Source organism: Oncorhynchus mykiss, chromosome 8, assembly GCF_057628025.1.
Source record: "Oncorhynchus mykiss isolate SJ-2025 chromosome 8, ASM5762802v1, whole genome shotgun sequence".
Taxonomy (NCBI): Eukaryota; Metazoa; Chordata; class Actinopteri; order Salmoniformes; family Salmonidae; genus Oncorhynchus; species Oncorhynchus mykiss.
The window spans coordinates 75,282,726-75,304,089 of record NC_143029.1 but is presented as its reverse complement, the minus strand read 5'-3'; the positions used below and the strand labels follow the sequence as shown (position 1 = coordinate 75,304,089).

Genomic DNA, 21,364 nt, shown 5'->3' with positions numbered 1-21,364 from the left:
GTAATTTAACAACATTTGGAAAAAGTCAAGTGGTCTGAATACTTGCTGAAGGCACTGTGCTTGTGAAAATTGCACCAAAGCGATTGAAAAAAAACTGTAATGAAATGCCTTGTTTACACAACTCTGTTTTCTCAACTGCGTGGGTTTAATTCGGCCAGATTTCATTGTTGTTTGGCCTTATCTGTGGAGTAGAACCAGTATTCCATACAGCTGCTGAGGTCAGATCTCCTATATGATTCTAATGTGTGTGTTTGTGTGTGTAAAGTGTGTACAGTGTGTACAGTGTGTACAGTGTGTGTGTGTGTGTGTGTGTGTGTGTGTGTGTGTGTGTGTGTGTGTGTGTGTGTGTGTGTGTTTGTGTATGTGTGTCAAGGTGCCTGTAATGTCTGTATGTGTGTGTGTATAGTAGAGATGTCCTCTGTAGGAGAGGTTTAACACCATGCAAAGAGGACCATCCTACCCTGGCTAGCTACATAATATTGGCAGAAGGAGCACAATAGCACAGTGTGGCATCGTCAGTCACATCATGCCTCTGACATGATGTCATTGTTCTGCCCCACTTTGTCTGATTCCAGTTCTTCCACATTACTTAAACTCTCCTCTACAGAAGTCGTTGTCAAGATGTTACTTTAGACAATCATATTTTAAAGCAGGGTTTTCACTACTGGTCTTGTTTTGCAGACTTTTGTTTACCCAGTGCTAAGACAATATGAATAGTTTCATTCCAAAACTCTATATATACATTTTTAGAAATGTTGGTAATTTAGCTTTTATTGTTTAAAGAAATCATGAAAGAGATTGGTGTGTTTTATCACTATCTGATGCTGGCATGGGTTGTTTAATATCTATCACTTGATGGTTTCATTTCAGAGAGACAAATAATCATGTTTTGTTGCAAACGCTATATATCCACCTCGCTCTCAGAGAAGTATGTAGTATTGCTAGGCTTTACACAGTCAAATGTGACAAATAACTACATTTCTTATAAAAAAATACTGTACAAATGATACATTTGTGACATCAATATTTTACAAATTTTATACAGTAATATTTTAAATTTGAGTCATTTAGCAGATGCTCTTATCCAGAGTGACTTACAGTCAGTGCATTCATCTTAAGACAAGCACATATCATGGGGGCGGCAGGTAGCCTAGTGGTTAGAGCGTTGGACTTGTAACCAAAAGGTTGCAACATCAAAACCCAAACCTGACAAGGTAAAAATCTGCCATTCTTCCCTTGACAAGGCAGTTAACCCACTGTTCCTTGGCCATCATTGAAAATAAGAATTTGTTCTTAACTGACTTGTCTAGTTAAATAAAGGTAAAATAAAAAATCCCAGTCAAATATAGAGGATACAAACATTCCATTCCACCTAAACAATGAAAAACACATCTAAAATCTATTAATAAAAAATCTGAGAGCAGTAATATTTTACACACACATGAAGGTACACATAAGCAATCATTTTTAATTTAAAAGATTTGTGGATATAGTGTTTTGTAAATAAAATCCTCATATTGTAAATATTCACAAAACATCTCAGAGTAGGAGTGCTGCTCTATGATCCTTCCTGTCCATATAGTATATAGAACTGTATTCATTATTATCTAAAAGACTCCACTGATCCTAAATCAGGACTGTTACCCTGAGACCCAGAAATACACAGCCAAGTCTTGAGAATTGGAGACCCTTGTTCTGAAGACTTAAAAGATTTTACTGTACCAGGAGCATCCCATATCTGGTCGTAGATAACTTTTCATATATTACTAAAGGGGCTAGCCAACCAAGCAATATGTGAGTCCATGACCTTGGCGGTTGCCATTGTAGCGACAGCAAGAATATTTCACTTATCATTAGCAGCATGATTAACTGCCAATGGGCTGTGGTGTGGTTATATCCCTAGCTAATCTCCTGAGTGTGATAACATATGAGATGACAACAGTTTCACACCCAGTTTCACACCTCCCTCCCGCCTCCCGCCGCGGCGGCTCCATTCGTTATGGTGCTTCGTGGCCTAATCACTCATGTGAGATTAATGAGCAACATTGAGGAGACGTTGAGGTGTGTTGGGAGCACAACTAATTACTATAGCTGACAGACTGCACCACAATAAGAGGGATAGGAGAAGATGAAGGAGCGAGTCTGTGTGTGTGTGTGTGTGTGTGTGTGTGTGTGTGTGTGTGTGTGTGTGTGTGTGTGTGTGTGTGTGTGTGTGTGTGTGTGTGTGTGTGTGTGTGTGTGTGTGTGTGTGTGTGTGTGTGTGTGTGTGTGTGTGTGTGTGTGTGTGTGTAGTGTGTGTAGTGTGTGTGTGTGTGTGTGTGTGTGTGTGTGTGGCGCGTGCGTGAAGGAGATCATCATCACCACCACCACATCAATATCTGGCATGTAGTTAGTGAACAAGGTTAAGAAATACCAGCCTGCCCTCTGGGCAATGAGATCAGGTATTATAAATGTCCAACCTTGATTGATATTTGATTGAGTTGTCTGTGAGCGTGAATTCAATTTGAAGCCAACCAAACCTTGAAACGATTTTTAATTGAAACCTGGGTTAATTTAAGGCAAGAACAATGTTTTGTTTCTTGACTGCATGATTGTCTGTGTTTACTGGAACTGCTCTCTTAGAAAAGAGATCTTTCACCTCTTCATTAGTACTTCCGGGTTTAAGTCTTAACGGCACACGTGTCAAACTCATTCCACAGAGGGCTGAGTGTCTGCGGTTTTCGCTCCTCCCTTGGACTTGATTGATTAATTAAGGTCACTAATTAGTAAGGAACTCCCCTCACCTGGTTGTCTAGAGCTTAATTGAAAGTAAAAACCAAAAACCTGCAGACACCCGGCCCTTTGTGGAATGAGTTTGACATCCCTGCTTAACGGTGTATGTTGATGGCTTTTGGCTAATTAATTCAAGCCAGGTTGATGCAATGTGATTACGTTGATAATGAGGCATGGTGAAATAACATTGACACAACGTTTGACTCAACCAATGTTTCCCTGGTGGCTATGTAAAGCATGTTCCAAATGATGACCTTTCAGATGACCTTTCAGTTAGTCAACAGAGCAGACTCCCTGGCAATGCCAATGGTTTTTCCCAGTCACATTGTGCATCAAGACGGTTAGTTATTTTCTGTCTCACAGAAGCGGTTTGTTAAGGTGATTGACCTTCAAACCACATGACTACAATACTCTACAATCAAGATGTTTTTGTATTCAAATGTATTAAAACCATAATAAAAACTCTGTCATGACAAAATATTGTGGTCACAGTTGAGTTGACATAGTGTTGGCTCAGCTAAATATGGTGGTCACAGTTGAGTTGACATAGTGTTGGCTCAGCTAAATATGGTGGTCACAGTTGAGTTGACATAGTGTTGGCTCAGCTAAATATGGTGGTCACAGTTGAGTTGACATAGTGTTGGCTCAGCTAAATATGGTGGTCACAGTTGAGTTGACATAGTGTTGGCTCAGCTAAATATGGTGGTCACAGTTGAGTTGACATAGTGTTGGCTCAGCTAAATATGGTGGTCACAGTTGAGTTGACATAGTGTTGGCTCAACTAAATATGGTGGTCACAGTTGAGTTGACATAGTGTTGGCTCAACTAAATATTGTGGTCACAGTTGAGTTGACATAGTGTTGGCTCAGCTAAATATTGTGGTCACAGTTGAGTTGACATAGTGTTGGCTCAGCTCACACATGTTTTATTGTATCAATGACCCTTTAGCAATTATGGGAGACATCTCTCAGCTGTTTATTTACTGTAGTTCAAAGTTAAACACGGAGATGGAAAAATAACCTTTAAAAGTTTCATTAATTACTAGCTGCATGAAATAATGAGCTACTCTGTCTAGTTTTGTAATGTTCAAAGAAAACTTGCCTCAACTCTCTGTTCATAACTAGGGGGGGAGAGAGAGAGAGAGAGAGAGAGAGAGAGAGAGAGAGAGAGAGAGAGAGAGAGAGAGAGAGAGAGAGAGAGAGAGAGAGAGAGAGAGAGAGAGGGAGAGAGAGAGAGAGAGAGGGAGAGAGAGAGAGAGAGAGAGGGAGAGAGAGAGAGAGAGAGGGAGAGAGGGAGAGAGGGAGAGAGGGAGAGAGAGAGGGAGAGAGGGAGAGAGGGAGAGAGAGAGAGAGAGAGAGAGAGAGAAGAGAGAGAGAGAAGAGAGAGAGAGAGAGAGAGAGAGAGAGAGAGAGAGAAAGAGAGAGAGAGAGGATGATTTTGATGGAGGAAGGCTGGTACAAAAATACAGAGATAAAGAGAGAGACAGAGAGAGAGAGAGGAAAAGGGCCAGAGAAATGTGTTGTCTTGGTTGAATACGAGGTGGTTGAGTGTTCCTCATGGCCTCCTCTCCTGGAGCCGGCCCAGTTCTCGCCCACTGAATGTGCTAAATAGGCTGTTTGAACACACTGTTTAGACACTGAGACAGAGCACAACAACAGAGCAAATCAACAGTGAATTAAAGACTCCTCAGGGAAGCCATAGAGAGACATCGAAGGGGGTTGGAGCTTCCTACTGCCCAATTACTCATCCCAGGCTACCTTGGTCCAGCCTCTCCTCACGCAGACTAACACACAGCAGCATGCACACGGCCTGTATTTCTAGACAGTAGGAGTCACGTTAGGAGACCAGACCTATAGAATGAGACATTTTACAATTTACTTATTTAGCAGACACTCTTAACCATAATTGTTTGTGTAAGTCGCTGTGGATAAGTGCCTTGCTCAAGGGCACAGCAACAGATTTTTCACCTCGTCAGCTGGAGATTCCAACCAGTGACCTTTCAGTTACTGTCCCAACGCTCTTAACCGACAAGCTGAGACTTGACATGAAGAACGATAGAAGACTTATAGAGCATATAATGTAGATGTACATGAATAAGTGGGAATTGTATTTTCTTTTGATCTGTGTAATTTGCTTGGTTTATTACTGTTGCCAAAGCAAGGTAGTTGCTACACTCATTCCTGAGTACAAATATGCCTTTGATGATACAATGGCATAGCATCAATCTCAGCAATATACAGCTATTGAATGTAGTTCAAAGAAACCTTAGTAAGACTCACAACTTCTATGATTTGTGTGTGGAAGCCGTATGTTTTCTCATTTATGTCACATCCCAGACTTAAAGTTCCCTCTTCTCCCTATTAAATGCGGCCCTTTGTGCTGGAAGCTGAGCTGGTAAACTGGCTAATGTAGGAGCGTTTTAGAGGGCAGACCCTCTCTAACCCTGTGCCCACCCATGCCTGGCCCTGTTGAAGCTGTGGCTAAGTGAGTGCACTGCTCCAAGGTTTATTTTGACATAAATCCGCGTGGTAAAGAAGCAACTGTGCTGGCAAATACTAATGTAGTGTACCAGCTGTATCCAGTGAACCTGAAGTGATCAGGAGGAAAATTAGTATACTGCTGCAACGCATCACATGAACAGAAGAGAACAGTATGTTTCTTTCTCTTTCTCCCTCATTCCTCTTTCTCTTCTCCCTCACTTCTCCCTCATTCCTCTTTCTCTTCTCCCTCACTTCTCCCTCATTCCTCTTTCTCTTCTCCCTCACTTCACCCTCATTCCTCTTTCTCTTCTCCCTCACTTCTCCCTCATTCCTCTTTCTCTTCTCCCGCACTTCTCCCTCATTTCTCTTTCTCTTCTCCCTCACTTCTCCCTCATTCCTCTTTCTCTTCTCCCTCACTTCTCCCTCATTCCTCTTTCTCTTCTCCCTCACTTCTCCCTCATTCCTCTTTCTCTTCTCCCTCACTTCTCCCTCATTCCTCTTTCTCTTCTCCCTCACTTCTCCCTCATTCCTCTTTCTCTTCTCCCTCACTTCTCCCTCATTCCTCTTTCTCTTCTCCCTCACTTCTCCCTCATTCCTCTTTCTCTTCTCCCTCACTTCACCCTCATTCCTCTTTCTCTTCTCCCTCACTTCTCCCTCATTCCTCTTTCTCTTCTCCCGCACTTCTCCCTCATTTCTCTTTCTCTTCTCCCTCACTTCTCCCTCATTCCTCTTTCTCTTCTCCCTCACTTCTCCCTCATTCCTCTTTCTCTTCTCCCTCACTTCTCCCTCATTCCTCTTTCTCTTCTCCCTCACTTCTCCCTCATTCCTCTTTCTCTTCTCCCGCACTTCTCCCTCATTTCTCTTTCTCTTCTCCCTCACTTCTCCCTCATTCCTCTTTCTCTTCTCCCTCACTTCCTCTTTCTCTCCTCCCCACACTGTCTTTTCAGTGGCTAGGCCCAGAGCTCTTCCATCATGTCAGGAATGAGGTTAACTAATGGGGCATGAAGGGGCAGCCTGATATCAGATGCCATCGGTCCTCTCGGAAGGCCAGACAGACGGTTCAATCAGAAATCTATCTTTTTTTGACTGTCTTTTGCTCTGTCCAGCACTATGAAAAGGACTCTCTCTAATCAGTTTCACTGTTAACACCTGGGTTTAAACAGTAATCGTTTTCCTTACATTAGGCAGTGAGGTGTGTCTGATTATCGGTATAATGTTTTTGGAATTATTTCATTTGTTTTATAATGCCAGGCAAGACAACTGCAGCACACCTAGTATCTGAGAAGAGAAAACAGAAGTAATAATTACATTTATGGGCCCATAATGATCTAGTATATATTTGGAAACTACCTGGTTACAAAGTACATCATTATAAGCTAATTGTATTACCAATTTAATTCAATAATAATTTAAAGTAGGCCTAATTAAGCTACCAGAAAATACCAAATACCAGTGTTTTACTTGATATATTGTATTTACTTTGCCACCATGGCCTTTTTTTGCCTTTACCTCCCTTATCTCACCTCATTTGCTCACATCGTATATAGACTTGTTTATACTGTATTATTGACTGTATGTTTGTTTTACTCCATGTGTAACTCTGTGTCGTTGTATGTCGAACTGCTTTGCTTTATCTTGGCCAGGTCGCAATTGTAAATGAGAACTTGTTTACAACTTGCCTACCTGGTTAAATAAAGGTGAAATAAATAAATAAAAAAATCCACCAAGATCTTGCACTGTAAAACCTTTTTGTTTGGGCTCACAGATGTAATAACACAGTTAATTGGTAGCCTGGAAACAGTGATACAGTGAAGTGTAACATCAAAGACCGCTGTGTGGCTCATATAGAGCGGTTAACCAATTATAAGTAGCTAATTAGCTATCCACCAGCAGCAAATGATGTCTTATCTCATAATGGAGGGCTATCAGGCACTTGATAGGACACCAGAGACTAGAGACTAGCATTCATTGTGAGAGCTTGATAACAATGGATGAATCCATAGAGGTAACGCCTCCTGAAATGTGTCAAGCCCAAAGAAGAAACCTTGTAAAAACACTCATATTTTAGAACATATTAGCCCTTGAAGTACTGTAGAGAGCACATGGTCGCTGTTGGCTGGGACCAACCTAGGTGACACGAGGTAAAACAGCAGGGCAAGTCTCGCAGGTGCCGGGCTGGCACTGCAGCTAGCTCAGGCAGGTTGTGGCACTCCTGTCCCCATCCATAAGCTGGGGGGCGTTTTGTAACAAAGATGACCGGTGCTAGGTGCCAAAGCCAGTCTGTCAAACAAACAGACCCACCACCCCCAGGCCACGCCAGCCTTGGCAACACAGTAACCCACACAGATGATCTTGGGACAGGCCGGGCCTGCTAGTCGACAGACGTCACACACACAGGCTGGAGTGTGATGTCTGCCGAGGCTGGTTCTAGAGGTGTAATAGGTCGTAGCTGGTGATGGATGACCGTCCAACCTCTGTTACCCATCTGTCAGATAGCCAGGGACTAATCGTACCATCCGAGCCTGATATTACTCTGAGGTTGTGTTTTAAATGCTGCCTCAATTAACAAATACAGATAAACTGGAAATAGAATGACTTGATGTTGGCTTGTATTCACACCTATCATTAGTTCTGTTTATGACTAGTGATGCTGGTTAACATGACTGATGTACAGTACACATAAAGGAAGCTTAAATGTCATGATGGAGATTGAATTTAATATTTAATATTATAAGTATTTATTTATAAATCAGTTTTTTGATGCGATTTCAATTTTTCCTTTGGTGAAATTCAGGACATCAATTGTGTTTGTCATGTCTCAGTATCAGGGGATACAGGCAGTCACAGATTAACATCAAATTGTAAAGATCTGAAGTGGAACCTAACTTGTCGTTTGATTACTATGTATGTCCAGGGAGCTGGTTAAAGATCATTTAATATGTCACCATGTTGGCAACATCTAAAAATGGAATCAAAAGAATGTTAAATCAGTTCCAATGTTAATGGAAAAATTAACTAATATTATAATATTGTATGTGTCGTATTGAATGTCTCGGGGATAATCGTTTTCTTGTCTTTGCAAAAACATACTCTGAGCACATCACATCGTACTCCATTTATACCGCATGACAGGTTATATATACCTGATTCTCAAGGGCTCTGGCTTTGCCATGCAAAGGTGTGTGACTGACTCCCTCCACAAAAATCAATGGCTTACTCAGTGATTGATGTTCTCAGTGATAAGAGGAGAGAGTTGTCATATTTCATCAGGCTTCCTTCCTCACACGGCAAGAGGCTGTATTTGTTAGCTAATCCCGTTACGACGACAGCACCAGATTTTTTGACTGGGGAGGGGGATAGTGGGGGCAGGGGTGGGGGCGGACTATCCCCTGAGAATGATTTCATTTCTCAAAATCTGTTTTACTTAAATTAGCCCCCTGAAATATCTCTCTCTCTCTCGCTCTCTCTCCTCGTCTCCTAAACTGAGTAAAGACACGAGTATGGAGGTGTAGAATAAACTGAAGTGAAATTGACTTACTTCAAAAAGGACATGTTCGCTCAATCCCTCACACTAAAAACATGAGAAATATAAATGAGCTGAATGAATAAATAAAGTCTCCAGGCTTTGACAGACTGACTCCTAACAGCTCAGAATGAGAGGAGAAGCTGTGATGAACACACACACCAACGCATGACTCTCCATCACTCATTAACTCTGACCCAAATAATTAGAGACACTGGAAGCTGTTAAAACACAGAGCAGATTGTGTGTGTTTTTGAAAGAGTGGTTTGTGTGTGTGCTCGTACGTGGGCGTTTGTGTGTTTGTGCGTGCGTGAATGTGTTTATAAATGTGCGTGACCTACATACCACTGGTTTAGAAAAGCTGTCATACATCACATTAAATCACTCTTCCGTCATCTAACTAATACAATGAGGCATATCACAATGAAAATGACATTACGATAAGGTTCTTTGTGACAGGGAGGGAAAATGCCTTCCCTTGTCTTCTCTGACACTTGGAGGGTTTTGTCTGAGAAGTACTTGTCTGAGAAGTACTTGTCTGAGAAGTACTTGTCTGAGAAGTACAGTTGAAGTCAGAGGTTTACATACACTTAGGTTGGAGTCATTAAAACTTGTTTTTCAACCACTCCACAAATTTATTTTTAACAAACTACAGTTTTGGCAAGTCGGTTACGACATCTACTTTGTGCATGACACAAGTCATTTTTCCAACAATTGTTTACAGACAGATTATTTCACTTGTAATTCACTGTATCACAATTCCAGTGGGTCAGAATTTTACAAACACTAAGTTGACTGTGCCTTTAAACAGCTTGGAAATGTTTTAAAAAATGATGTCATGGCTTTAGAAGCTTCTGATAGTCTAATTGACATAATTTGAGTCAAATGGAGGTGTACCAGTAGAGTATCGCACCGGGCTATGCCTGCGCACCAGGGACACCGTGCGCCTCACGGCATAACACGGTGCCTGCCCGGTCCCTCTCTCTCCACAGTAAGCACGGGGAGTTGGCGCAGATCTCCTACCTGACTTCGCCACACTCCCGTGTGCCCCCGCCCAATACATTTTTGGGGCTGTCTCTCGGGCTTCCAACCGCGCTGCCGTGCTGCCTCCTCATAGTGGTATGAGGAGGCGCACGGTGTCCCCAGTGCCGGTGCGATACATAGCCCGCTGTCTCTCCGCTTTCGCTGCCTCCAGCTCAGCCTTGGGGCGGTGATATTCTCCAGCCTGTGCCCAGGGTCCCTTGCCGTCCAGAATCTCCTCCCATGTCCAGGAGTCCTTATATCGCTGCTGTTGCTGCTGCTGCCCGTTACCACGCTGCTTGGTCCTTTGGTGGTGGGTGATTCTGTAACGGCCGTTGTTGGTGGAAGAAGGTGAGGACCAAGGTGCAGCGTGGTATGTGTCCATGTTTATTAAATGAACACGGAAAAAACAAAATAACAAAGAGAACGACCGAAAACAGTTCTGGCTGGTGCAGACACACAACAGAAAACAGAAAACAATCACCCACGAAACACAATAGAAAACAGGCTACCTAAATATGGTTCTCAATCAGGGACAGCGACTGACAGCTGCCTCTGATTGAGAACCATACCAGGCCAAACACAGAAATAGCAAATCATAGAAAAACTAACATAGACAACCCACCCAACTCACGCCCTGACCATACTAAAACAAAGACATAACAGAAGAACTAAGGTCAGAACGTGACAGCCGCTCAGCAAGGAAGATGCCACTGCTCCAAAACTGCCATAAAAAAGCCAGACGGTTTGCAACTGCAAATTGGGACAAGGATCGTAATTTTTGGAGAAATGCCCTCTGGCCTGATGAAGCAAAAATATGTTTATGTCGTTATGTTTGGGGGAGGCAAGCCGAACAACACCATCCCAACTGTGAAGCACAGGGGGTGGCAGAATCATGTTGTAGGGGTGCTTTGTTGCAGGAGAGACTGGTGCACTTCACAAATAGATGTAATCATGAGGCAGGAAAATTATGTGGATATATTGAAGCAACATCTCAAGACATCAGTCAGGAAGTTAAAGCTTGGTCGCAAATGGGTCTTCCAAATGGACAATGACCCCAAGCATACTTCCAAAGTTGTAGAAAAATGGCTTAAAGGACAACAAAGTCAAGGTATTGGAGTGGCCATCACAAAGCCCTGACCTCAATCCTAAAGAAAACTTGTGGGCCGAACTGAAAAAGCGTGTGCGAGCAAGGAGGCCTACAAACCTGACTCAGTTACACCAGCTCTGTCAGGAGGAATGGGCCAAAATTCACCCAACTTATTGTGGAAAGCTTGTGGAAGGCAACCTGAAACGTTTGACCTAAGTTAAACAATTTAAAGGCAATGCTACCAAATAGTAATTGAGTGTATGTAAACTTCTGACCCACTGGGAATGTGATGAAAGAAAGAAAAGCTGAAATAAATAATTGTCTCTACTATTATTCTGACATTTCACATTCTTATAATAAAGTGGTGATCCTAACTGACCTAAAACAGGAAATCTTTACTAGGATTAAATGTCAAGAATTTTGAAAAACTGAGTTTAAATGTATTTGGCTAAGGTGTATGTAAACTTCCGACTTCAACGGTACATGAGATTATCTGCCTCATAAGCGCACTTGAATCATTACCCTGGTGAAACACTCGCGGGGCGACAGTGAAACGCTCACAGACTAACAGTGAAACGCTCACAGACTAACAGTGAAACACTCGCGGGGCGACAGTGAAACGCTCACAGACTAACAGTCAAACGCTCACAGACTAACAGTGAAATGCTCGCGGGGCGACAGTCAAACGCTCACAGACTAACAGTGAAACGCTCACAGACTAACAGTGAAACGCTCACAGACTAACAGTGAAACGCTCACAGACTAACAGTGAAACGCTCACAGACTAACAGTGAAACGCTCACAGACTAACAGTGAAACGCTCACAGACTAACAGTAAAATGCTCGAAGGGCGACAGTCAAACACTCACAGACTAACAGTGAAACACTCGCGGGCGACAGTGAAACGCTCACAGACTAACAGTGAAACACTCGCGGGGCGACAGTGAAACGCTCACAGACTAACAGTGAAACACTCGCGGGGCGACAGTGAAACGCTCACAGACTAACAGTGAAACACTCGCGGGGCGACAGTGAAACGCTCACAGACTAACAGTGAAACGCTCACAGACTAACAGTGAAATGCTCGCGGGGCGACAGTCAAACGCTCACAGACTAACAGTGAAACACTCGCGGGGCGACAGTGAAACGCTCACAGACTAACAGTGAAACACTCGCGGGGCGACAGTCAAACGCTCACAGACTAACAGTGAAACACTCGCGGGCGACAGTGAAACGCTCACAGACTAACAGTGAAATGCTCGCGGGGCGACAGTGAAACGCTCACAGACTAACAGTGAAACACTCGCGGGGCGACAGTGAAACGCTCACAGACTAACAGTGAAATGCTCGCGGGGTGACAGTGAAACGCTCACAGACTAACAGTGAAATGCTTGCGGGGCGACAGTGAAACGCTCGCGGGGTGACAGTGAAACGCTCACAGACTAAAAGTGAAACGCTCGCGGGGCGACAGTGAAACGCTCACAGACTAACAGTGAAACGCTCACAGACTAACAGTGAAATGCTTGCAGGGTGACAGTGAAACGCTCACAGACTAACAGTGAAACGCTTGCGGGGTGACAGTGAAACGCTCACAGACTAACAGTGAAACGCTCACAGACTAACAGTGAAACGCTCACAGACTAACAGTGAAATGCTCACAGACTAACAGTGAAACGCTCACAGACTAACAGTGAAATGCTCGCGGGGCGACAGTGAAACGCTCACAGACTAACAGTGAAACACTCGCGGGGCGACAGTGAAACGCTCACAGACTAACAGTGAAATGCTCGCGGGGTGACAGTGAAACGCTCACAGACTAACAGTGAAATGCTCGCGGGCGATAGTGAAACGCTCGCGGGGTGACAGTGAAACGCTCACAGACTAAAAGTGGAACGCTCGCGGGGCGACAGTGAAACGCTCACAGACTAACAGTGAAACGCTCACAGACTAACAGTGAAATGCTTGCAGGGTGACAGTGAAACGCTCACAGACTAACAGTGAAACGCTTGCGGGGTGACAGTGAAACGCTCACAGACTAACAGTGAAACGCTCACAGACTAACAGTGAAATGCTCACAGACTAACAGTGAAACGCTCACAGACTAACAGTGAAATGCTTGCGGGGCGACAGTGAAATGCTCGCGGGGTGACAGTGAAACGCTCACAGACTAACAGTGAAATGCTTGCGGGGTGACAGTGAAACGCTCACAGACTAACAGTGAAACGCTCACAGACTAACAGTGAAATGCTCACAGACTAACAGTGAAACGCTCACAGACTAACAGTGAAATGCTTGCGGGGTGACAGTGAAACGCTCACAGACTAAAAGTGAAACGCTCGCGGGGCGACAGTGAAACGCTCACAGACTAAAAGTGAAACGCTCACAGACTAACAGTGAAATGCTCGCGGGGCGACAGTGAAACGCTCACAGACTAAAAGTGAAACGCTCGCGGGGCGACAGTGAAACGCTCACAGACTAACAGTGAAATGCTCGCGGGGCGACAGTGAAACGCTCACAGACTAACAGTGAAACACTCGCGGGGCGACAGTGAAACGCTCACAGACTAACAGTGAAATGCTCGCGGGGTGACAGTGAAACGCTCACAGACTAACAGTGAAATGCTCGCGGGGCGACAGTGAAACGCTCGCGGGGTGACAGTGAAACGCTCACAGACTAAAAGTGAAACGCTCGCGGGGCGACAGTGAAACGCTCACAGACTAATAGTGAAACGCTCACAGACTAACAGTGAAATGCTTGCGGGGTGACAGTGAAACGCTCACAGACTAACAGTGAAACGCTTGCGGGGTGACAGTGAAATGCTCACAGACTAACAGTGAAACGCTCACAGACTAACAGTGAAATGCTTGCGGGGCGACAGTGAAATGCTCGCGGGGTGACAGTGAAACGCTCACAGACTAACAGTGAAATGCTTGCGGGGTGACAGTGAAACGCTCACAGACTAACAGTGAAACGCTCACAGACTAACAGTGAAATGCTCACAGACTAACAGTGAAACGCTCACAGACTAACAGTGAAATGCTCGCGGGGTGACAGTGAAACGCTCACAGACTAAAAGTGAAACGCTCGCGGGGCGACAGTGAAACGCTCACAGACTAACAGTGAAACGCTCGCGGGGCGACAGTGAAACGCTCACAGACTAAAAGTGAAACGCTCACAGACTAACAGTGAAATGCTCGCGGGGCGACAGTGAAACGCTCACAGACTAAAAGTGAAACGCTCGCGGGGCGACAGTGAAACGCTCGCGGGGCGACAGTGAAACGCTCGCGGGGCGACAGTGAAACGCTCACAGACTAACAGTGAAATGCTCGCGGGGCGACAGTGAAACGCTCACAGAGTAACAGTGAAACGCTCACAGACTAACAGTGAAATGCTCGCGGGGCGACAGTGAAACGCTCACAGACTAACAGTGAAACGCTCGCGGGGCGACAGTGAAACGCTCGCGGGGCGACAGTGAAATGCTCGCGGGGCGACAGTGAAACGCTCACAGACTAACAGTGAAACGCTCACAGACTAAAAGTTAAATGCTCGCGGGGCGACAGTGAAACGCTCGCGGGGCGACAGTGAAACGCTCGCGGGGCGACAGTGAAACGCTCACAGACTAACAGTGGACGCATGGATGGACATTGAATGCTGACTTGTATCACTTGTGCAGTGGCTGCACAGGCAGCGCGACCCACAGGGCCAGACATTTACATACTCACATGCAGAGAAACAGTAATGACTAGGCGGGTTGCAGTAACCTGTTGTTTTGGGAAATGTAATGTAATGTCTTTTGTGTCTGGCCTCTGAATAATAGCAGGGCTGAAGACTCACCTGCAGCGACGGAAGAGAGGAGAGGAGCTATTGCTCTGGACTCGATAGGAGATTTCTCTCTGTCTCGGTTTATTTCTCTCTCTTGCATGCTCTCTCTGTCTCGCACGTACCCACGTACAGTACAATGTCACACAATGTCACAGTAGACCCATGTGCACAATGCCATGTGAGCTACAGAGCAGAGCTGCTCTTTTTGAGGACAGCCACAGGGGAGAAGAGGTTTATTCTTTCAACATTGAACCATCACCATGCCAACCACATTGTTGTTCTCGGTGCCAGCCTTGGCCTTGGCTCTGCCCACATGTTAGCAGAAGATGATTCAAGGACATTAAGCGTGCTGGTGGTTCCAATTTCAAAGTGTGTGTGTCTCTGCGTGTGTGTTTGTGAGGTTGTGTGTGTGTCTCTGCGTGTGTGTTTGTGAGGTTGTGTGTGTGTCTCTGCTTGTGTGTTTGTGAGGTTGTGTGTGTGTCTCTGCGTGTGTGTTTGTGAGGTTGTGTGTGTGTCTCTGCGTGTGTGTGTGTGAGGTTGTGTGTGTGTCTCTGTGTGTGTGTGTGTGTGAGGTTGTGTGTGTGTGTCTCTGCGTGTGTGTGTGTGAGGTTGTGTGTGTGTCTCTGCGTGTGTGTTTGTGAGGTTGTGTGTGTGTCTCTGCGTGTGTGTTTGTGAGGTTGTGTGTGTGTCTCTGCATGTGTGTGTGTGAGGTTGTGTGTGTGTCTCTGCGTGTGTGTGTGTGAGGTTGTGTGTGTGTCTCTGCGTGTGTGTTTGTGAGGTTGTGTGTGTCTCTGCGTGTGTGTGTGGGAGGTTGTGTGTGTGTCTTTGCGTGTGTGTGTGTGTGAGGTTGTGTGTGTGTCTCTGCATGTGTGTGTGGGAGGTTGTGTGTGTGTCTTTGCGTGTGTGTGTGTGTGTGTGAGGTTGTGTGTGTGTCTCTGCGTGTGTGTGTGTGAGGTTGTGTGTGTGTCTCTGTGTGTGTGTGTGTGTGTGAGGTTGTGTGTGTTTGTCTCTGCGTGTGTGTTTGTGAGGTTGTGTGTGTGTCTCTGCGTGTGTGTGTGCGCGCACTTGTGTGTGTTTGTGTGTGTTCCAATTCAAAGCTCCCATGCCAACATTCTCTCTCTCCACAGTTCTCCTCCAGAAAGTCTGCTTCCTGTTCTTCCTTCTGTAATAGAGAGCAAATTACAGGAAACACTGACCATGTATGGGGTGTATAACTTGGTAATGTTGTTTGCTTACAGCTATCTGGGATTAGTTTTTTAACGCCAGCCTACCACTTCTTTTGGTAAATATCAAAAGTTCAAATGACCATGAAACAGATTCCCAGATCACAGATTGTACCTTTTAAACACAGAAATAACCTTGGTGATCTAGATGGAAACAAACATGTGACAGCGAGACGAGACTACACAGTTGAGCGATGAATTAATATCTGTCGTTCTCATGCTTTAATTAATGTAATAAGGACTAATGCTGGAATGTGTTTGTCATGTTAATTACCAGTGGCTAATTTCACACACACACACACACACACACACACACACACACACACACACACACACACACACACACACACACACACACACACACACACACACACACACACACACACACACACAGAGAGAGAGAGACAGACACAGACACGCACACAGACACACTGTCATTAGCTAAGGCTAAATGTCTTCCCTGTCTCTTCCAGTGCTAATGGAGGGAGGGACAGAGATGTACAACAGAAGGACAGTCTCTGAAGTGTCCTACCAAAGAGGAATACCAGTACTCAACCTGGACTAAAGAATAATACAGTACTACAACAACAACCCATGTGTTCTCTTTGGAAGGAGGAATTCACCAATCACTAAGTGGGATCTGCACTAAAGAGCAATAGAGGGACCATGTAATACTTGACCTAATTTGAGGAACATCTAGCCACCATGTTAGAACTAGTCTGAAGCAGAAGGACCGCTACAACATCTACCTGTCATCAGCCCTACCAGGATGGGTCCAAATTGAAGGAGATTTGAACCCCTGGATCTCTTCACCAAAGAGGAATAACACCAGGCTTCTCACCATGGACTTGGAGGAAAACTCTGTCCTAGACCTGGAGTAGAGGGAGTAGTGGCTCTGTCCTAGACCTGGAGTAGAGGGAGAAGTGGCTCTGTCCTAGACCTGGAGTAGAGGGAGAAGTGGCTCTGTCCTAGACCTGGAGTAGAGGGAGAAGTGGCTCTGTCCTAGACCTGGAGTAGAGGGAGTAGTGGCTCTGTCCTAGACATGGAGCAGAGGGAGTAAAGGCTCTGTCCTAGACCTGGAGTAGAGGGAGTAAAGGCTCTGTCCTAGACCTGGAGTAGAGGGAGTAGTGGCTCTGTCCTAGACCTGGAGCAGAGAGAGTAGTGGCTCTGTCCTAGACCTGGAGCAGAGGGAGTAGTGGCTCTGTCCTAGACCTGGAGCAGAGGGAGTAAAGGCTCTGTCCTAGACCTGGAGCAGAGGGAGTAGTGGCTCTGTCCTAGACCTGGAGCAGGGAGAGTAGTGGCTCTGTCCTAGACCTGGAGCAGAGGGAGTAGTGGCTCTGTCCTAGACCTGGAGTAGAGGGAGTAAAGGCTCTGTCCTAGACCTGGAGCAGAGAGAGTAAAGGCTCTGTCCTAGACCTGGAGCAGAGAGAGTAGTGGCTCTGTCCTAGACCTGGAGCAGAGGGAGTAAAGGCTCTGTCCTAGACCTGGAGCAGAGGGAGTAAAGGCTCTGTCCTAGACCTGGAGCAGAGGGAGTAGTGGCTCTGTCCTAGATCTGGTGCAGAGGGAGTAGTGGCTCTGTCCTAGACCTGGAGCATAGAGAGTAGTGGCTCTGTCCTAGACCTGGAGCAGAGGGAGTAGTGGCTCTGTCCTAGACCTGGAGCAGAGGGAGTAGTGGCTCTGTCCTAGATCTGGTGCAGAGGGAGTAGTGGCTCTGTCCTAGACCTGGAGCATAGAGAGTAGTGGCTCTGTCCTAGACCTGGAGTAGAGGGAGTAGTGGCTCTGTCCTAGACCTGGAGCAGAGAGAGTAGTGGCTCTGTCCTAGACCTGGAGCAGAGAGAGTAGTGGCTCTGTCCTAGACCTGGAGCAGAGAGAGTAGGGGCTCTGTCCTAGACCTGGAGTAGGGGACAGGGGGTAGGGGACAGTTGGGTTGTGGGCAGTCCAAAGGAGGTAGGGTGTGTGTGATAACCATCCTGGAGTAGGGGATAGGGGACTAGTCCACAGGAGGCAGCAGAGGAGTGATAACCCCATGGTGGATCTGCTGTGAGGAGGACTGTGGACAGGAAGGACCCAGGAGGATGTCATCAGCCGGAGGAGAGTCAGCCAGCTCGGAGCTCCAAGCAGGTGTCAAAACCAGCACTCTGAGACGGGAGTCCAGGAGGACTAAAGGTAATAAATCTAGATGCAAACACATTAAATGCATGGATGTAATGTATGCTACGCACCCCCCCCCCCCCCCCCCAACACACACACACACACATACACACACACTCGCAGTGGCTCACACATGCCATTGGTTTTGCATGAATACACCCACATGCAAACGCGTACACACACACACACATACAAAGGGAAGGTACAAATTGAGTTTTTATATTCTATTGCATTCTAACCCACCCACACACCAGATGGGAAGGTATGGTAAAAACTGTACATACATGTTACAGCAACCCACACAAAGCACACAGACGAAATGTACACTGTATTAATAGTGAGTCATTGAAGATGTGGATAAATGTCATTCCTCCAATCAGAGAAACCTTCAGTCAGCCTTCAGTCACAGAGAGAGAGAGAGAGAGAGAGAGAGAGAGAGAGAGAGAGAGAGAGAGGGGTTGAGAGAGAAAGAGAGCGAGAGAGAAAGGGAGAGAGAGAGAGAGAGAGAGGTAGAAACTGAGCTGCACTTCCTAAACTCCTGCCCAATGTATGACCATATTAGAGAGACATATTTCCCTCAGATTACACAGATCCACAAAGAATTCGAAAACAAATCCAATTTTGATAAACTCCCATCACAGCAGCAAGATTTGTGACCTGTTGCCACGAGAAAAGGGCAACCAGTGAAGAACAAACACCATTATAAATACAACCCATATTTATGCTTATTTATTTTATCTTGTGTCCTTTAACCATTTGTACATTGTTAAAACACTGTATATATATATAATATGACATTTGTAATGTCTTTATTGTTTTGAAACTTCTGTATGTGTAATGTTTACTGTTAATTTGTATTGTTTATTTCACTTTATATATTCACTTTATATATTATCTACCTCATTTGCTTTGGCAATGTTAACACATGTTTCCCATGCCAATAAAGCCCTTGAATTGAATTGAATTGAATTGAGAGAGAGAGAGAGAGAGAGAGAGAGAGAGAGAGAGAGAGAGAGAGAGAGAGAGAGAGAGAGAGAGAGAGAGAGAGAGAGAGAGAGAGACTCCAGAGCTGGCCTGCTCCACCCAGAGACTCATCCAGATGCAGCAGATCTAGAGCAGCTATTGGCTGTAGCCAGGGGGGTGGTAGTGTCATGATTTAGGTGTCATGGACAGGGGAACTCACACCATGTCGCTTTGATGAACACCATAAGTGATGTAATAGGCCAAGGCAGCCTCGGAATGATCGCAGTGAGATTGAAATGGGATTGAATTGGCTGAGAGGGAATAAAGAGAGAGTTGAGGGAGAGAAGTAGAGAGAGGAAGAAAAATGTATTATGCTTGCTTCTCTCTCACTCGCTCCCTGTCCTGCTCTCCTTTCATCCCTCCTCACTCCCTCCCTCCCTCTTGCCATCTCTGCGTCCATGAATAAAGCCACTCCAGTGGTACAGTAAATATGCCTTCTCCTAGAACAGAAGCAGCAGCAGCAGGGCTCTGGGGCCAGGTCGTCTGGGGCCAGGTCCTCTGGGGCCGTTTTACTAGATCTGTCCGTCAGATCACACCAGATAAATGGTCGGGCTGGTGGAGAGCCTATCGATTTGAGTTAAGTGGAGGAGGGAAGAGAGAGGTAGGCTTATTACACACATGGCCATGCGATGCGACGCGATGGGCCTCTGGTGGAGAGAGAATGGACAGGCTATCAGAGCATGTTATCAGGGCAGGCTTTAGCATGTTAATCAGATGTGCTGCTGCTTGCGGGCTGTTGAAGCTATCACTGGAGATGCCCTTTAGATTCATAGTAATGGTAATGGAGTTAGCATGGAGATTGATGCACACTGTCATACAGCCCTGTGCTCAGAGAGGTGACTGACTGGGCTGTGTGAAGGACCCTCTCAAGGTGTATTGGCAGGATGGATGGTTGGATGGCGGGGTGGGTGGATGTATGGATCGGTGGGTGGGTGGCTGGGTGGGTGGGTGGATGAGTGGATGGTTGGTTGGTTGGATGGTTGTATGGATGGATGGATGGATGGTTGGATGGGTGGGTGGATGTATGGATCGGTGGGTGGGTGGGTGGTTGGATGAGTGGACGGTTGGTTGTTTGGTTGGTTGATTGGTTGGTTGGTTGGTTGGTTGGTTGGTTGGTTGATTGTTTGGTTGGTTGGTTGGTTGGTTGGGTGGATGGTTGGTTGAATGGATGAATGGATGGGTGGATGGATGGATGGCAGAGCTTTAGACAAAGACTGTACTTGTTTGGCTAGGTGGGTGGGCAGATTATAAAGTAGGTTAATATAAGTGTGTTTTCAGAGGAAATGTGGCTATTTCTCTCATTGTGCTTAATTTTTCCTGTGATATCTCCCAATAAAAAATAAAATATGTAATATACCTATAAATGAAAAGAGGTGCAACCCATCTATAATAAGGACAAATCTTTTTAGCCTTTTATATTTGAGCCTTTTTGTCTGAGAGATTTGATCCATGGTGTTCTCTAGCCAGACCAGATGTTAGAAAATCCAACCCTTACTGCAGTGTGTGTCTTCCTGCCTGTGAAGGTAAAGGCAAGCCTCCCCTCTGCCCATCGATGGAATTGCTTCACATGCGTGACTTCACTCTATCTCCATAGCAACTGTGGCTCGTCAACTGTAATCTGTGCAACAAAAAAATTCAATTCGTCAAAAGAAGGGGAAAAAAAGCCTCAGTATATATTTACAGTCAGTAAGTATTGCAATGGCAGAGTTGAAAGATGCCCTAGATTTAAACATCATTATGACCCTGTACATTTTAGCTCGACTTAATCTTCTCTTCCAATCACAATTAGGTAATGGGGACACTTTAAACTCCCTCTAGTTATTAACCAGTTTATCATCGGAAGTCCCACTAGGCCATCATAGGCTACTCAGAGGTGTCACGCACCGACATGTTTATTGAGAAGGCAGTGAAATGAAATATATTTTATATATTTAATCAATAATAGAATCTATCTTCTAAATTGTTATATTGAAAAAATATCAAATTGGGGGCACATGCCCCCTCAGTTTCAATAGGCATGACACCTCAGATCATACTTTTGTAATAATTTCTGTAATGATTCTGTAATTGACCCCCTGCTAAAGAGTCACCTGATCATCACAACCCAGCCAAAGCACATCAATACATTTAGCAGACACTCCTATCCAAAATGTCTTATCGTAGTGAGTGCATATATTTTCACACATTTTTCATACATTTTTCATACTTTTTTCAATAGTTGTGTGTAACTGTGATGTGATCAATGTGATCAATGTAATGT

At 45.2% G+C, this 21,364-nt stretch overlaps 1 protein-coding gene across 2 annotated transcripts in view; it reads left to right on the top strand.

The window, feature by feature from the left end:
• The window catches only part of LOC110530980 (disabled homolog 1), a 73,167-nt gene that overhangs the window by 10,042 nt on the left and 41,761 nt on the right, over positions 1-21,364 (top strand). For both annotated transcript variants that reach the window (XM_036986176.2, XM_090182591.1), the window contains exon 2: positions 16,404-18,096. In XM_036986176.2, the coding sequence (XP_036842071.2) occupies positions 18,006-18,096 (91 nt within the window). In that variant the 5' untranslated portion in view covers positions 16,404-18,005. The remainder of the gene's footprint in view (positions 1-16,403; positions 18,097-21,364) is intronic.